General features: G+C 34.3%; 1 protein-coding gene across 1 annotated transcript; it reads left to right on the forward strand.

Moving 5' to 3' along the window:
* Positions 1-4065: 4065 nt before the first annotated feature.
* LOC142225607 (uncharacterized) lies at positions 4066-16502 on the forward strand. The gene is made up of 2 exons (XM_075295413.1): positions 4066-4257; positions 15700-16502. The coding sequence occupies exons 1-2, from the start codon at positions 4180-4182 to the stop codon at positions 16378-16380; spliced, it is 759 nt and encodes a 252-aa protein (XP_075151528.1). The 5' UTR covers positions 4066-4179; the 3' UTR covers positions 16381-16502.
* Positions 16503-17831: the final 1329 nt, after the last annotated feature.

Below are 17831 nucleotides of genomic sequence, written 5' to 3' on the forward strand. Positions count from 1 at the left end.
GGAGAATGATTTCGTCATAGTTAAAGAGGACAATCCCCATCCGACTGAATGGTGTCTGGGTAGGGTAATGGAAGTATTCCCTGGGAAAGATTCAATGGTTCGCGTTGCTGAGATACGTACACAAAATGGTACTTTGATACGTCCGCTCGTTAAACTTTGCATTCTTCCAACTGCCTAGCCGTTAGTTCTAGTAAAATCCGTTCACACCCTATCTATATCTTACATTTCCTAAAAATTTCTAGCTTACCAAAATGTCGAATCTGCAAAGAAAGACATTTCGTGCAGTACTGCCATATCTTTCAAGGGATGTTAGGTTAGTTTAGGTTAGGTTATGTGGCAGTCCGATGTATCAGGCTCACTTAGACTATTCAGTCCATTGTGATACCACTGTGGTGAACTTCTCTCTTATCACTGAATGCTGCCCGATTCCATGTTAAGCTCAATGACAAGGGACCTCCTTTTTATAGCCGAGTCCGAACGGCGTTCCACATTCCAGTGAAACCACTTAGAGAAGCTTTGAAACCCTCAGAAATGTCACCAGCATTACTGAGGTGGGATAATCCACCGCTGAAAAACTTTTTGGTGTTCGGTCGTAGCAGGAATCGAACCCAAGACCTTGTGTATGCAAGGCGGGCATGCTAACCATTGCACCACGGTGGCTCCCAAGGGATGCCTGTCGCGGAAAGACGAGACTTTATTAAGAAAAATGGATTTTGTTTTAACTGCCTGAGTACCAGCCACAAAAGATAATGGTGTCGCTCAAGAACCAGATGTGTAGTATGTCAAAAGAACCATCATATTATGGTTTACACCGACACAAGTACGAAGTACTACTCTTCATGTAAACACAGCCGTTCCGAATTTTCCCGAAAAGATTCCCAATCACGCGAGTGCCCAAGACAGACACAAGCCTCTTCCACCAAGGCACCTCATCGGAACCACTCGAATTCATATTTTAGTGAACGCCTGACTCCCAGGCGTCGAAGCCATGTATTTTTTCCGACTGCCTTGGCCCCCGTTGTAACTCCCAATGGTCCAACAAAGGCTCGGATGCTGCTAAACTCTGGAGAGTTGCAGACGATTGTGTTGCGCTCGTTGGTCGATCGACTTCATCTCCGAACTACTATACGGGATAATAGGGAATATTGCACCATAAATCTAGAGTCTTATCATGACCGCTTGGTAAAGATCCAAATAATGTGTTCAGTTCAATCAAACTTCTGCTCGCTCTACCGACTTCGACAACTGAACCAAAGTTAAAGTCAATCTACAATCACCTCACCGACCTGGCCGACCCGCATTTTTATAACCCAATGAATGTGGAGATTTTGATTGCCAACGACCAATTACCAAAGATACTACGCGCTGGTCTCATACAAACGTCCTACAACTTGCCAATTGCGGAAAGTACCATATTTGGTTGGACAATTTCTGGTTGATGCCAATTCTAATATTGCAGTGCTGCAAGGCGGGCGGCATGTTGAAGCTAGTTCAACATCTTATCATATATATTACGTTACTCATATGAATTACGTTACTCGAATATAATTTGAATTTACTGATAATGAATTATTTATAGTTAAGTTATTGTAAATGTATCTAGTCTTATGAAATATTGTTTGAATTACTAGGAATCCCTATAGAGTTTAACTTTTTATTATAACGGCAACCCTATTGCATTACCTTTATAGCAAGGGAAAAGCTTTCACTCAATTTCTTTGGAATCTAGCTGTCCTTATCGGAATTAAATCTATTGTACTAAATAAGTATGTCGACTTAATGATTTACCATATAAAGGGTGGTTAAATTGTAAAGGCCGATGTTGAATGTGAACCATTCCTAAACGCCAAGTTTTTTTCCGAATTTTATTTGACATTTCTCTATTTCAGACTTACTCAATTTGAGCCATGGACGTCGTGAATGGGCAGAATGGTTCCAAGAAATGGCAACAGTGGATGATATATTTTCGAAGAAAATCATCTTCAGTGATGAGACACATTTTAACCTCAGTGGATTCGTCAATAAACAGAATTACCGCATTTGGGCGAATGAGAATCCAAGAGTGATTATCCAAAAATCAATGCTCCCACAAAGAGTGACTTTTTGGTGCGGTTTATGGGCTGGCGGCATCATCGGGCCGTATTTTTTCCAAAATGAGGCCGGTCAGGCAGTTACTGTGAATGGTGTTCGCTATCGTGAGATGATAAAGAACTTTTTATGGCCCGAATTGGAATATATGGATGTGGACGATATGTGGTTTCAGCAGGACGGTGCCACTTGCCACACAGCTAACGAAACAATGGCTCTTTTGCGCAACAAATTCAATAGCCGTGTTATCTCACGTTATGGCGATGTCAATTGGCCGCCAAGATCATGTGATTTGACACCGTTGGACTTTTTTCTTTGGGGTTATTTGAAAGAAAAGGTGTACGTCGATAAGCCAGCAACAATTTAAGAGCTAAAGGATGAGATAATTCGGCACATTAACGGCATAGAACCTCCATTATGCCTCAGCGTCATCGAAAATTTGGACCATCGGATGAAGGTGTGCCATCGAGGTCGCGGCGCCCATTTGGCCGATATTTTATTCCATACATAATTGAGTAATACCAATATATCATAATAAAATAAAATTACAATAATTTCCTAAATAGTTTGTGTTTTATTCAAAATCAACATCGGCCCATGAAATTTATCCACCCTTTAGATTCACTTTTGCAACATCATTGTAAGCGGTAAGAAGCTAGGATCTCTGCTGAATTAATTTGTCCACCTAAATTCTGAAACCTGACTCTTTTCTGTCTTTTCATTTCTGGGTTTACTTTCTGGATATAATTTTACTTCTCTGGGAGATTTTACTTAACGCTGTTAGAATCCACTTATAGATACCTGTCCTGGAGTTGTACAGATTCATTATGTTTATGACTAAAATAAAAGTTTGTCTTAAATGCATTCTTACTTTAATTCTCTGCTTCTTTGGCTCAGAATTAATACCAAAATCATTAGTGTAAAGACAAAATCTTTGGAACCGGGCATGTTTTTTTCAGTGCTTCCTTATGTTTATGACTACTGGAAAACAAATTTCAAAAAAAACTTGCAACTTCTGTATTTCTCAAAGGTTCATTTTTTGTCTCTCTGAAACTTTTTTTTGCTGTCTTTTAGGAATAAACAAACGGCTTTCAGTAAAAATACAAATGTATAAATAGGCCAAGGAACCTCATGCAAGTGCATATGGTGGTGATCCTAAAACATACACGGTTAAGTTATCTTTGCGAATCGTGGAATTTGCTGTTAAATGGTATTCATTTATTTTTGAATATTTGTCTAAAAATATCCGTGTTTGCATATTTTTGCGCATATTTTAACACATTTTGCAATAAATGCATGTTTTTGTGCATATTTTAATTTTTTTGTTCATTATCTATTTGAAAAAGTAAAATACCCTAATATTTAGTGCGACACCACATCGAATATGCTCCTGTAACATCTGTTGATGTTGAGCGCTCCTTTTCTTTGTACAATGACTTTTTAAGACCTAATTGGGAAAGTTTTGTGTTTGAAAACCTTAAAAACCTGTTTGTTTACACCAATAACGCAATTAATTAAAACTGATCTCTCTTCTATGGACTTCATTGCTTTAATTTTTTTTAATTATAATTTAACACATTTTTTAATTTATGGTTTTGTTTTTTTATGTTCTTATTGTATTTGTAAACATATTAAACTATTTATATTAAATGAATTGTTATCAGCCTTTTTGTTAAATTACTTGCAATATTTATTTTTTAAATAAAATATTTGAAAAATATTTTTATTTGCTGCTTTTTTTTGCATATTTTCTTATTTATGCGCATATTTCCTATTTTTTAGTGCATGAGATTCATTGCTCTAGTGATAACTATCGGAAATGATCAATTTATGTAAGTATGTATAGTAAAAAATAAGTCTATCAATGTAGTGTCATCAATTCCCCACTGTGCAGTGTTGTACTGATATCAACACGTCATGTGTAAGTCAGCTGTTTTGAATGAATGCTTGGGACTTATTAGTTTTGTTATTCTTCAAAGAAGCGAACAGTGTCTTATCAACAGTAGATCTTTCTATTCCCTTCTAATTTGTTTATAATAAATTACATCGATAAAACTGTTAAATAATATACAAAGTACCTCGTAAACGCCGATGGATAATTTTTTACATACTTCAGAGAAAACGAAAGCCATAGATATTGATGGAAAAGAGCAGCAGAAAACAAGTCAGGTGATACGAGGCGCCTAAAAGTATACATTACTTTATTCTTATGGGTCGTTCAAGCACATAATAAGGTTATAGGTATATATCAGGGATGGCAAATCGGAAAAGTAATTTTTGATACCAAATGGTACTTTATTTTATAACAATTATGTTTATGTGTGCAGTCCGTGCTTTCATCTATTGCTATTGATTGAGTAATATGATGTAATGAGTAATTCGGCTATTTTAAAATTATTGTGGGAACTAGTTACGGTCGTTACAATTTCTTGACCAATTAGTCATAAACGTAGCTAATCAATTTTCCTTGGGGGGCCAGCAAAAAATTGGAAGTTGTTCTAAAGGCACAACTTTAAAAGCACTTCCAAAAACGTACTCACAAAGAAGTTAATTATTTTAGCTACACAGGAATAAGATTAAGAATTAATAAAATGGTACAAATTATTCAAATTTTGCCGCAAAAATGCTAAATCCATTCTAGAAAAACCAATAATTTTTGAAAATATTCGAGGGCAAACGTTTCAGACATTTATTGAAAATTATTTATTTGGGAATATATCACAAAATTTTTTAATTCACATTCACAACACTGAAGTCGGATCACTCCATAAGAAGTGGTGCAAATTCAGTGCAACAGACCAAGTTCATATTACATTCATCGCTTCTCCGGGAATTTTGCACTACTTCCGGACGCAAAAAGAACATTTTCACTACTTTTTTGGCTCCTTTGCAGCATTGTTAAGATCTTCATTTATGAAAGAATAGTTTTAATATCAATTACTATTTTTTTAATTAAATTGACTAAAAATCACACTAAAGAAAATAATAAAGGAGCTTTAGTTATTAAACTAACCATAAATTTAGGAACTTAAATTATAAGTTTAACCACAGCTTTATTTCATAAATATCAGACTTCAAACATTCACTTATAATAAAGAAACTAACAATTTAGATGACAATGTTAAGAAATAAAACTATATATTGCCATCGGCAACTGCTACCACAACGCAAGTAATCCGATTGTGCTTGAAAGTCTTTAGCGGAACTTTGTGCAGTTGTATTTACTTGTTTAATTTTATATAAAAACAAGTAAGGAAAGTCTAAAGTCGGGCGGGGCCGACTATATTATACCCTGCACCACTTAGAAATTTTCGATACCATATCACATTCGTCAAACGTCAATACATGCATTTAAATATCACGCGATCTGGACAGAATTTGATAGACTTCTACAAAATCTATAGACTCAAAATTTATGTCGGCTAATGCACTAGGATGAAACACAATGTTAGTAAAAAATTATACCCTGTACCACAGTAGTGGTGAAGGGTATAAATATGGGAAACATATAAATCTGAAGCAATTTTAAGGAAACTTCGCAAAAGTTTATTTATGATTTATCGCTCGATATATATGTATTAGAAGTTTAGGAAAATTAGAGTCATTTTTACAACATTTCGACTAAGCAGTGCCGATTTAACAAGGAAAATGTTGGTATTTTGACGAAATCAGAAAAACATATATATGGGAGCTATATCGCAATCTGAACCGATGTCAACCAAATTTGGCACGCATAGCTACAATGCTAATTCTACTCCCTGTGCAAAATTTCAAATAAATCGGAGTTAAAAATTGGCCTCTGTGGTCATATGAGTGTAAATCGGGCGAAAGCTTTATATGGCAGATATATCCAAATCTGAACCGATTTCAACCAAATTTGGCACGCATAGTTACAATGCTAATTCTACTCCCTATGCAAAATTTCAACTAAATCGTAGCAAAAAATTGGCCTCTGTGGGCAATTGAGTGTAAATCGAGCGAAAGCTATTCATAAAATTCATAAAATATTCGGATGTACGTTATTTGAGGAAGATCGGTTGATATACACGTCAATTATGACCAGATCGGTGAAAAATATATATGGCAGCTATATCTAAATCTGAACCGATTTTTTTCCAAAATCAATAGGGATCGTCTTTGAGCCGAAACAGGACCCTATACCAAATTTTAGGACAATCGAACTAAAACTGCGAGCTGTACTTTGCACACAAAAATACATCGACAGACAGACAGACAGACGGACATCGCTAAATCGACTCGGAATTTAATTCTAAGCCGATCCGTATACTAAAAGGTTGGTCTATGATTACTCCTTCTTGGCGTTACATACAAATGCACAAACTTATTATACCCTGTACCACAGTAGTGGTGAAGGGTATAACAATGGAAAATCGTAAATAGGTTTTCAAATTCTGGGGCGTCTAAGCCCCCTCCCCAGAGGCCTTCCTACGCCTATGCTTTTAGGCGGTTTAAAACCACTTCCTTGACAATTTTAGACTGCGAAATACTACAGAGGTGATGATCCACTACGGACTTTGTCTTTGATTTTATTGGACTTTAGAATGTTAAAGTACGAGTAATAATATTACCATTAAAGTTAATTCTTTTAAATTGGCTCATAGCGACTGGAATGTAACCGCCATTTCATTGAAAATATGAATACTTACGTAGGGAAAATTGATACAAATTTTGTTATCAAGCCCTGATCGAAACCGAAACTTTTTACTAGCATTGGTAAAAATTTGACGTTAGTACAATTTTACTAGGAATTTTAAATAAATTTGACTTTTATTGAAAATTCCTGAGGTTTACGACATCACTAACTTGGCATATTTTGATTATCTCAAAACAAAAAAAGTAGTTTTATTTATTAAAGAAATGAGTATAACAAACCAGCAATTTTTTCTCATCATAGAAAATTTATATTTCACCATAGTAAAAAGATGGGAGCCACCGTGGTGCAATGGTCCGTCCACCTTTGTATGCATGGCACAACGGGTCGTAGGTTCTTCTAATTGAGCTTAACATGGAATCGGACAGCACTCAGTCATAAGAGATAAGTTCACCACTGTGGTATCACAATGGAATGAATAGTCTAAATGAGCCTGATACATCAGGCTGCCACCTGACCTAACCTAACACTTTCAAATTTGTTGGGGGCTATATAAAGGTTTATATTCCCATATACAAATATTTAAATATGAAGCGATTTGGACAATTTTTTTTTTAACATTTACAAAATCTCTAGACTCAAAATTTAATTAGGTTAATGACCGGGACGGACCACAGTATTAGTAAATGACTTTAATATTTTTTTGTGTACGTTAGTTAAATTATCTAACACAGAAAAAAATTGTACACAAATGAAGCATAAATATTTACTAAATTCGTGTCTCCCACAAAATAGTTCAGGATTTCTTTAACCCTGGACAGTCATCCTTCGTCAAAATGACGACGCTTGATTTCATTGTAGATTTAAAGTTCTTTTTGGTCGATTGGGAAATGATAAATTTAAGTTATACCAATTCAACCATGTTAGGAATTTTTATCTTATACTAATTAAGAACAAATAGAATAAGGAAATAAACTCAATTTTGGGCCTCATTTTTGCTCATGATGCAAATTATAGCGTCTTGAAATAAGCCGTAGTCAAAATGACGAAAGATGACGCTTATGTACAAAAAATAAGGATGACTTTCCAGGGTTAAATTTGTAAATTTTACCAATAATGCGCCCATCTTGAACTTCGTATGGCACTAAAGACATTCTTGCAATTTTGAACTCCTATTTTTTCCTTCAAACTGTAAAATTTTCTTTAACAAGTGAAAAATAATAATCATGTCTAATAAATTATCTTGAATTTGAAAATATTTACTTATTTTTGTGATATCGGCGTCAGCGTTTGTAATACTGTTTAGTTAATATTTTCTACAAATAATCGAAATTTTCTAAAATTAACCAAAATTTTTCTTCCTGGTGGATTCACTGTTTTTCGAGTGCGTGAGCGTGAGCGTGAGCGTGATTTTGCAGAAATTTTATTCACGCACATTCATGAGCCGGTTTTATTTTTCACGCACGCTCAGGCACGACGAATTTGTTTGCTTCAGATTTTGTTCCCCACTCACGTGATTCACGCGTCTCACGAAAATTTCGTGCCACGCGCACACCTCTATTTTTGATTTCAATCATGCATGATTTTTCAATATTTAACATTGGTGTTGAATAAAAATATGTAATGTCTCGTCATTTGTTTAGTTATTTCAAGAAATTAGAATTTCCGCGCGGCAGGGAACAACAACACGCCGATAGCCGACACGGTATTCCGTCAATTTAACATGTTTGATTTAATTAATTTGACACTTCATATTAACCATATGTCTGTACATATGTACCAATTATTGAATAAATGATCACGTCTATCGATGCCCTGAAAGAAAATCTATTTGAGTAGAATTTCAAAATGGTCCCTCATTTTTGAAGAAGTACGGTCCAATGACGTCGCCCGCCCATAAACCGCTTAAAATTTTAACATTTTCTGGATGCATTGGTAGCATTGTAATGCTTTTGACTGATCTTCACTCCAAAGGGTCAATTCCAATAAATGGAATTGACCATAAACCTACTTACGTTTGCATGCCGCATCACAGCTAGCAAAAAGCTCACAGCCATACAATATAACTGGCATTACATAACTTTTTGCCAAAAGTACTCTTATGGGCAAAGGCGTCAACATCTGTGTGGACCAAAGATTCCTGTGTCTGGCATAAATCTGGCCACTAATATAGTTAACGTGATCAGTCCAACTTAATGAGCTATTCGGCATGATGCCAAGGTTCTTAGCCGACGTAACAATATTTATTCGTTGATCATTTATCTTAATTTGGGGATCAATGTTAACCGTTATACTACGCCTGCACAGAAAAAAATTTCACGAAAATTTTTCCAATTAAAATTTTAATTGAGTTTTAAAAAATATTCAATTAAAAATTTAGTTGATTCAACAAATTTTTTAATTGAAACAAAAATCAATCACAAAAATTAATAGTATCAATTAATTTTTTAATTGGATCAATTAATTTTTTAATTGACCTTCAATTAATTTTTTAATTGATACTATCATTTCTGTGATTGAAGACATTTCAATAAAAAAATTAATTGGATCAATTAATTTCGTGATTGAACCAGAAAAAAATTTTTTTGTGTGTGTGTATCATCTTACCAGGGTTAAGACATAGTCCATTCGCCTTTGCCCAATTGTGGACAATATCAAGATCATCATTGAGCCTATCAATACATTCGTACAAAGAGTCGATAGTTCCGCTTCGATATATCTGCACGTCATCAGCATACATATGTATCGTGCTGTCCCTGAAAAACCTTGGCAGATCGTTTATATAAATAGAAAAAAGAATAGGGCCAAGTGTGGATCCCTGCGGAACTCCTTTTTGTAAACGTACAGGCTCAGATATCCCATTACCTGTGTATACAGACTGCGTCCTTTCACTCAGATAGGAACGCAAAAGTCTAACAGAGCTAGAATAAAAATTAAAAAGGTTGCGTAACTTGAAGCACACCAATGAATGATCGACAGTGTCAAATGCCTTCGAATGATCCAATAGAACAAGAAAGCTAACCTTACCAAGATCAGTTTCTATTCTAAGATCTTCACAGACATCAGCTAGCGCACTAATACAACTATAACCAGGACGAAACCCCGATTGACTTGATGAAAGAAGTGATTTACCCTTCAAGAAGTCGGATATCTGCACATGTACTATCTTTCTTTTGAGATTTCTGGGGAGGGGGGGGGGGGGGGTTTGATGACAGATATTCTCCCAAATAGAGCAGTTCAACTAGTACACTTTCCGAAGATAAATCTAAAGGTTTTACCTATGAAGACTGTATCAGATTCTGGATTTATAATAACCATTCATTTAAGCAACTCAAAGCATTTAAGAGGCCAAATTAACGAATTACAATGTACTACTCTAATTTTTGTTTGTGTTTTAGAGGAATCATTAACATCTCTTGTAGGTGGGTAAAAAAATTATGAAATAACGACTTGATTTAAAATCTAAAATCTGTAGATTTTCATCCCCATTATTTAAATGAATGCCAAAAGTAAAATCGGGAAATTTTACATTCAGTTTCAAGCAATTTTCATGATCAGTGCGCCTTCTATACCCTCAAGAAGTGAAATCGGTCTATATGGAGGCCTTACCAAATGGACCGATAAAAACTAAATCCGACACACGTTTTTGTGAGTCTAAAATACCAGTATATTTACAATTTATGGTGGCTATACGAAAACATTGCCCGACACTCACCATTTTTGGCGCACCTCTTTATGGTCCTAAAATTATTCTAGATTTCGAATTTCATGCAAATAGGTTAAAAACTACGGTTTCTATAAGACGGAGAAGTAAAATCTGGCGATCGGTCTATATGGGGGCTATATCAAAATTTGGACCGATACTCACTATTTTCGGCATACCTCTTTGTGGTCGTAAAATACCTCTAGTTTTCCAATTTCAGACAAATTGGATAAAAACTACGGATTCTATAAGCCCAAGAAAAAAACACAGGAGATCGGTCTATATGGGGGCTATACCAAAACATGGACCGATATTCACCTTTTTTGGCGCACCTCTTTGTGGTCGTAAAATATCTCTAGTTTTCCAATTTCAGACAAATTGGATAGAAACTTCGGTTTTTATAAGCCCAAGACCACAAATCGGGAGGTCGGTTTAAAAGGGGACTATATCAAAACCTGGACCGATATAGCCCATCTTCGAACTTGACCTGCCTGCTGATAAAAGAGTTTGTGCGGAATTTCAGCACGATTGCTTCATTATGGTAGGCTGTGGCGTGATTACAGCAGACAGACAGACGGACATGGCCATATCGTCTTAGAATTTCTCCCTGATTAAGAATATATATACTTTATATAGTCGGAAATCGATATTTCGATGTGTTACAAACGGAATGACAAACTTATTATACCCCCGTCACCATTCGATGGTGGTGGGTGTAATAAAAGTGACAGATGGTAATAATAGGGGAAGTATAATCATAGACCAAGGAAGGTATAGACATCTCAAGTGAATTCACCATGGTTTTGTCAAGTCAAGTGACTCAATTACTTTTTGGAAAACGAGAATAACCGTACAAATCAGTCAATTTGCATTACACAAACGGTGTGGATGGATAGCATTTTATAAGCTTTTTCAATATTTGGTGTTTCAACAAGAGAACAAAGGAAAGAAGACAAATTAAAGCCAAATTAAAAAAACACTCAATTGCAGACGAAAAAGAGCCCTCTACGGTGTGCAGATAAATTACAGCGCTGTGAATTCACTTGAGATGTCTTATATTTAATTGGTCTATGGTACAATCTTAACAAACTTAGGATCTATGCCATCATATCCAATTGAGTTCGACTTAACCCTTTGCAAAGTAACAACTCAAAACTCAAAGCTATCCCCGCCGTCAAAGTATCGCAAAGCTTCAGCACCCGTGTAAAAATCAGTGTCCACTGTAGCCATTGGCAGATCCGTAAAAATCTCATTTAATGAATTGGCATCCAAGTGGCAATCCCTCCCTCTAGTTCTGCCAACGCCAATATCACGCATTGTCCTCCACTTCTCCCTAGTTTTTAAAGCCGTGTTAAAACGATTCAAGTAATATTCTATCTTAGCACTCCTAATCAACGAATTCACGTGTCTCCTTGCCGCTCGAAATTCGTCCCTTAACGTATCTGTTTTAAAACGCTTCCACATCGAATAAAGAAGATCCCGTTCAAGAATAGCTTCCCTAATTTCAGTACTAAACCAAGGTCTCGATTTTGTCGTGGTTCTCCTGGTTCTCACCGGAATACATGAATCATATAAATTCCTTATATTGTCTTGCAAAAATGACACTTGATCGTCTACTCCTTCTAATTGATATATGTTACTCCGATTCGATTTGATCGAATTGATTATGTAGAAAATCGTAATTCAACCTGCTGTAATCCCTATATGAAGTTATTTTCTCGATAATCATGTATCTGATCTCGGCATCCATGTTAATGTTTGCTTATACAAAAAGGCTGCCATACACTGAAAAAAAATATTGTCGTAAGGCAAAAATTGTCAAGTCCTTAAACAAAGAATGCTAATTTTGCTTAGCATAGAAGACACATTTCTCTGATATAAATTTGTTTCCTTGGCCAAAAGTCGATATACTTTGAAGTCAATGAAGTCTTTTTGTCCTTATAGTTAAGTGATTCGACTCAAACTTAGTTATCCTAACATGAAAGAATATTTTGTTTGACTAAGGTCAAATTGGCATTAAAAATTCTGAAAAATGCTTCAAAATTAACGAAATCGTCTTTAAGTTTGTTGACTTTTTGTATCTTGACTACAAATCATTTGAAGAAAACAACTGAAAAAACGAATAAATTAATATTTATTTATCACAATCAAGTACGCAAAACTCAAATTTAAAAGAGATTTGTGTCCTTACTTCAATTCTCCGCATCTTTGGCTCGGAATCAATACCAAAATCATCAGTGTAAAGACAAAATCTTTGGAACAGGGCAAGCTTGTTTTGCAGTCTATATTCTCATATAAATTCAATGTATCTATCAAATACTCGTATACTTGTAATTCAAATTAAAAAATTTCAACCAAAAAGGAATAAAAAATACAAAATAAATTTTTTGGTCAATTTCCTTTAACAAGTGCACTGAAAAAATTATTCACGTGATATTAAAGATTACGCAACCTCAATTTTAGAATGCGCAATTTACACACTATTAAGGACAAATTTCTTTAAAGTAATGAAATTTTAATTAAAAGAAGGTTTATAATGTTTGCTTCAATTTTTTTTTCATTACATTTAGGACACACATTTTGAAAATTTGCGTCCCTTCGTTAAAGTTGCATGTCTTTAACCTAAGGCAAATTTTCCTTAAAGTATAGAAAAACATTTTTGATTTAAAGAAATCGTCCTTAAATTAACTGAAATATTGAAACTTTACATTTAAGATAAAAACGCTTCAAATATAGGCTAAGATTTATTTTGACAATTTAGCATCTTGGGTTTAGGTTTTTTTTTTGGAATTAAGAAAATATTTGTTACTTCGAAGTATCCGTCATAATTTAGATTTTTAAACTGGCATTTGTTTGTACGTGAATAGCTTTATTAATATACCGGAAAATAGAATGAAAATTCGATAAATGTGATCTGTATCCTAATTTTGATTTTATAGATCCTATATTTAAAGCCAGATAGGTCGCAAAAAAATTTCCTTATTTTAAAGAGCTCGCATCTCTGGCTCGGAATCAATAACAAACTACTTACAGGAAGGTCAAAATCTTTGGACCAAGTAAACTCTTTTTTAGTGTGAAAATTAAAATATTATTTCTATTAAATAATTTGCCTTTCCTGCGCTCAAAAAAAAAAAATGAATCCTATATGGCATTAAAGCTAATTTAACCCTTTCACTACCTAATGTTACAAACTTTAATTATACCCTTCACCACTACTGTGGTACAGGGTATAATAAGTTTGTGCATTTGTATGTAACGCCAAGAAGGAAAAGTCGGAGACCCATCGTTTAGTATACCGATCGTCTTAGAATTAAATTTTGAGTCGATTTAGCGATGGCCGTCTGTCTGTCTGTCTGTCTGTCTGTCTGTCTGTCTGTCTGTCTGTCTGTCTGTCTGTCTGTCTGTCTGTCCGTCTGTCTGTCTGTCTGTCTGTCTGTCTGTCCGTCTGTCTGTCTGTTGATGTATTTTTGTGTGCAAAGTACAGCTCGCAGTTTTAGTCCGATTATCCTAAAATTTGGAATAGGGTCCTGTTTCGGCTCAAAGACGACCCCTATTGATTTTTGAAAAAATCGGTTCAGATTTAGATATAGCTGCCATATATATTTTTCACAGATCTGGTCATAATTGGCGTGTATATCAACCGATCTTCCTAAAATTCCGTACATTCGAATATTTTAACAGTCTCGAAAAACTTGCAAAATATCAGCCAAATCGGTTCAGATTTAGATATAGCTCCCATATATAGCTTTCGCCCGATTTACACTCATTTGCCCACAGAGGCCAATTTTTTGCTCCGATTTAGTTGAAATTTTGCACAGGGAGTAGAATTAGCATTATAGCTTTGCGTGTCAAATTTGGTTGAAATCGGTTCAGATTTAGATATAGCTCCCATATATAGCTTTCGCCCGATTTACACTCAAATGACCACAGAGGCCAACTTTTTGCTCCGAATTAGTTGAAATTTTGCACAGGAAGTAGAATTAGCATTGTAACTATGTGTGCCAAATTTGGTTGAAATCGGTTTAGATTTAGATATAGCTCCCATATATAGCTTTCGCCCGATTTACACTCATATGACCACAGAGGCCAATTTTTAACTCCGATTTAGTTGAAATTTTGCACAGGGAGTAGAATTAGCATTGTAGCTATGCGTGCCAAATTTGGTTGAAATCGGTTCAGATTTAGATATATCACCCATATAGCTTTCGCCCGATTTACACTCATATGACCACAGAGGCCAATTTTTAACTCCGATTTAGTTGAAATTTTGCACAGGGAGTAGAATTAGCTTTGTAGCTATGCGTGCCAAATTTGGTTGACATCGGTTCAGATTTAGATATAGCTCCCATATATATATTTTTCTGATTTCGACAAAAATGGTCAAAATACCAACATTTTCCTTGTTAAATCGGCACTGCTTAGTCGAAAAGTTATAAAAATTACTCTAATTTTACTAAACTTCTAATACATATATATCGAGCGATAAATCATAAATAAACTTTTGCGAAGTTTCCTTAAAATTGCTTCAGATTTAAATGTTTCCCATATTTTTTTTTTGCTAAAATTGTATTCCACCCTAGTGCATTAGCCAACTTAAATTTTGAGTCTATAGGTTTTGTAAAAGTCTATCAAATTCTGTCCAAATCGAGTGACATTTAAATGTATGTATTTGGGACAAACCTTTATATATAGCCCCCAACACATTTGACGGATGTGATATTGTATCGAAAATTTAGATCAAAAAAGTGGTGCAGGGTATAATATAGTCGGCTCCGCCCGACTTTAGACTTTACTTACTTGTTTTTGTTCTGTTTTTACTTGTATTAACAGCATGTAGAATAAAAATTGTAATTCTGAGGACCTACCTCAATTACTTCAAAAGCTATATGAGTTTGTTCTGAAAACTTGATTCTTGAATTGTGACCAAATAGCTCTGTGAAAATAAGCGCTATTTGACCTTATATCTATCGAAGTGTGAGAAAAATACAAAAAAGAACCCGACATAAATATGTCTAATAAATTTCTTGAATTTGTCGAAAAATATTTACTTATTTTTGTGAATTCGGCGTGACACATGCGTTCATAGTAGAGTGTAGTTTAAGTTTTCTAAAATTCACCAATATTTTCCTTCCTAGTGGGTTCGCCGTTTTTTGAATATTGGGGGTTCATTTTTTCAGTGCAAGCAGAAACTTTATTTTCAGCACAAGTCAATAAATAAAAAGAGTTATTCCTACTCGTCATCATAACTTTTTAATAATTATAAAGTTAATGAAATTGTTTTTCTTTATGTTTGTAGGATCTGGTTTCTCCTGCTGTCCATACAAATATATTGGATTTAAACGATGATTGTTTGCTGGAAATCCTGCAGTATTTGAGTGTGCAGGATACATTCGCAATTATTGACACTTTCAACAATCGAATGAACGACATTGCATACAAACGAATTTCGCAAGTGAAAACTCTCATTTTCTCTTTAAGAGAACCTCCACAATACACAACGGATCAATTGAAAATAATTGGCAAACATTTAAAATCATTAAGCATTAGTGTTGGCTACTCATTGAGCTCAGATCTCTGCATTTCCGGTTATTTGGGACCTCTTTGTTACTATGGATCTATTGAAAATTTAACTCTGAACTACGTCAACTTCAACGAGGACTATTTGGAATGCATTCTGAAACTTGCTTCAAATCTTAGAATTCTAGATTTAAACTTTTGCCAGTTGACAGACGAATTATTGCAACCGATATTGGAAAATTGCAACCTGTTGGAGACTCTCTCGATTATAGGAAATTATGGATTGCGGGGAAAATCATTGCACCACATTAGATCCAGCTATTTAAAGACAATTACACTTGAAATGAATGATCTGTGCAAGGAAGAAGTGGAGATTTTTGAAAAAAATGTGGGAAATCGAATTTGTCTTCATATCTATAACAAAGGACGTTATAACGTTCACAAAGGACACTTTAGATAATAAGTTTACATGGCATAAAGTTTATATAATCACACCGTGTAGTTTTACTCTTTTTATTAATTTCGGTTTAAAATAACACATTGAAAAAATAAATAAATAAAATTATGCTTTTCTAAATTATATATATTTTAATTTTTTTATTGATTTTGGATCGCAAACCACTGAATTTGGTTTATATCGGTCCATTTTTGATATATCCCCAATATATGCCAAGCCCCCTATTTCATATCTTCTAGTCTGTTTCTCCTGAAATTTAAATTGGTGTTTTCTTTTACACTGTTAGAAAAATATGTTTTTCATATGTTCCGATATAAACAAAATGTGTTTCGGGCACGATTTTAAAACACAATATATTTAAGTGCGAACATGTAATGTTCCTAAACTAACACTGAATGTTTGGGACATCTATGTTAATATGTTAGAATATATTATGTTTGGGGCATGAATGTTTCATAAATACCATATGTGTGAATGCAAACATATATAAATTTACAAATTTCGACTAAACATACATATGTTGTGATATTTTATTCAAAGCGACAGAGAGAGTATAGAGAAAGAAATAGAGATGGAAACCGGGAGAGTTGACGAAAGATATCAACATAACACAGCGAAAGAATCAAAAGAGAACAATTTCTGTGAGACCGTTTGTATGTTGTTTCGGAAAACTGTTTTATGATAAGGCCAAAAAATTGATATGGTTATGTCTAAATATTATTTAATTTGAATAAAGAGAATAGACATTCGGAACCAAGAGAATAGACATTTGAAAAACATGCATATGAAGCATATGTTTTCGCCTTGAAAGCAGCATTTTATGTATGTGTGGACATGTGTTTTGTTTATTATTTTGGCATTATGGCCACAATTTTTTTCTTGGTTCGTTAAAAGAAATCAGGGGTCTTCATAAAAACAACGAAAGGGCACTATACTCTTTTTAGAGTTGGGACAGTAAAATGAAATAAGGAGGAAATAGTGAAAAATTACACAGTAAAATGTATAAAAACAAAGTTTAGTTCCTCTTTATTAATAAGTAGTCAAGAAGGAGTTGACGGACACCATCAAATATAAAAGCGGGCATTAAGTTCGAGTTTTACAGCTAAAACAATTTAAAAAGTTTATTTTCTTTAAAATGAATTATTAAAGAAAAATAAAAGGCATTTTAGAGCGATGGTGTTAAATGCTAGTAAAAACTGTTCACGCCTAAATAAATTTATGTTTATGTTATAAAATTATTTATGTATGTTTATACTCGACTCCACGTTCTTCTTTTGTTAGAGTTTTTGAATTCCTTCCAAATTTTAAAGTTTTGTACCAAAAACAGTACACGAACATTGCACATTTGAATTCTTCCGTATATGTTGTATGTACTTAAAAAAGGACAATATTCCTAAAGTAAAGAACAACATTTTTAAATTAATGAAATCGTCTTTAAATTCACTGATATATTG

Source organism: Haematobia irritans, chromosome 2 (genome assembly GCF_050003625.1).
Source record: "Haematobia irritans isolate KBUSLIRL chromosome 2, ASM5000362v1, whole genome shotgun sequence".
Classification (NCBI taxonomy): Eukaryota; Metazoa; Arthropoda; class Insecta; order Diptera; family Muscidae; genus Haematobia; species Haematobia irritans.

Bases quoted from the DNA above. Each gene is read 5' to 3' on its own strand.
- LOC142225607 (XM_075295413.1), top strand. From the start codon at position 4,180: ATGGATAATTTTTTACATACTTCAGAGAAAACGAAAGCCATAGATATT. The intron at 4,258-15,699 runs GTGATACGAGGC...TTATGTTTGTAG, and splicing joins AGCAGCAGAAAACAAGTCAG to GATCTGGTTTCTCCTGCTGT.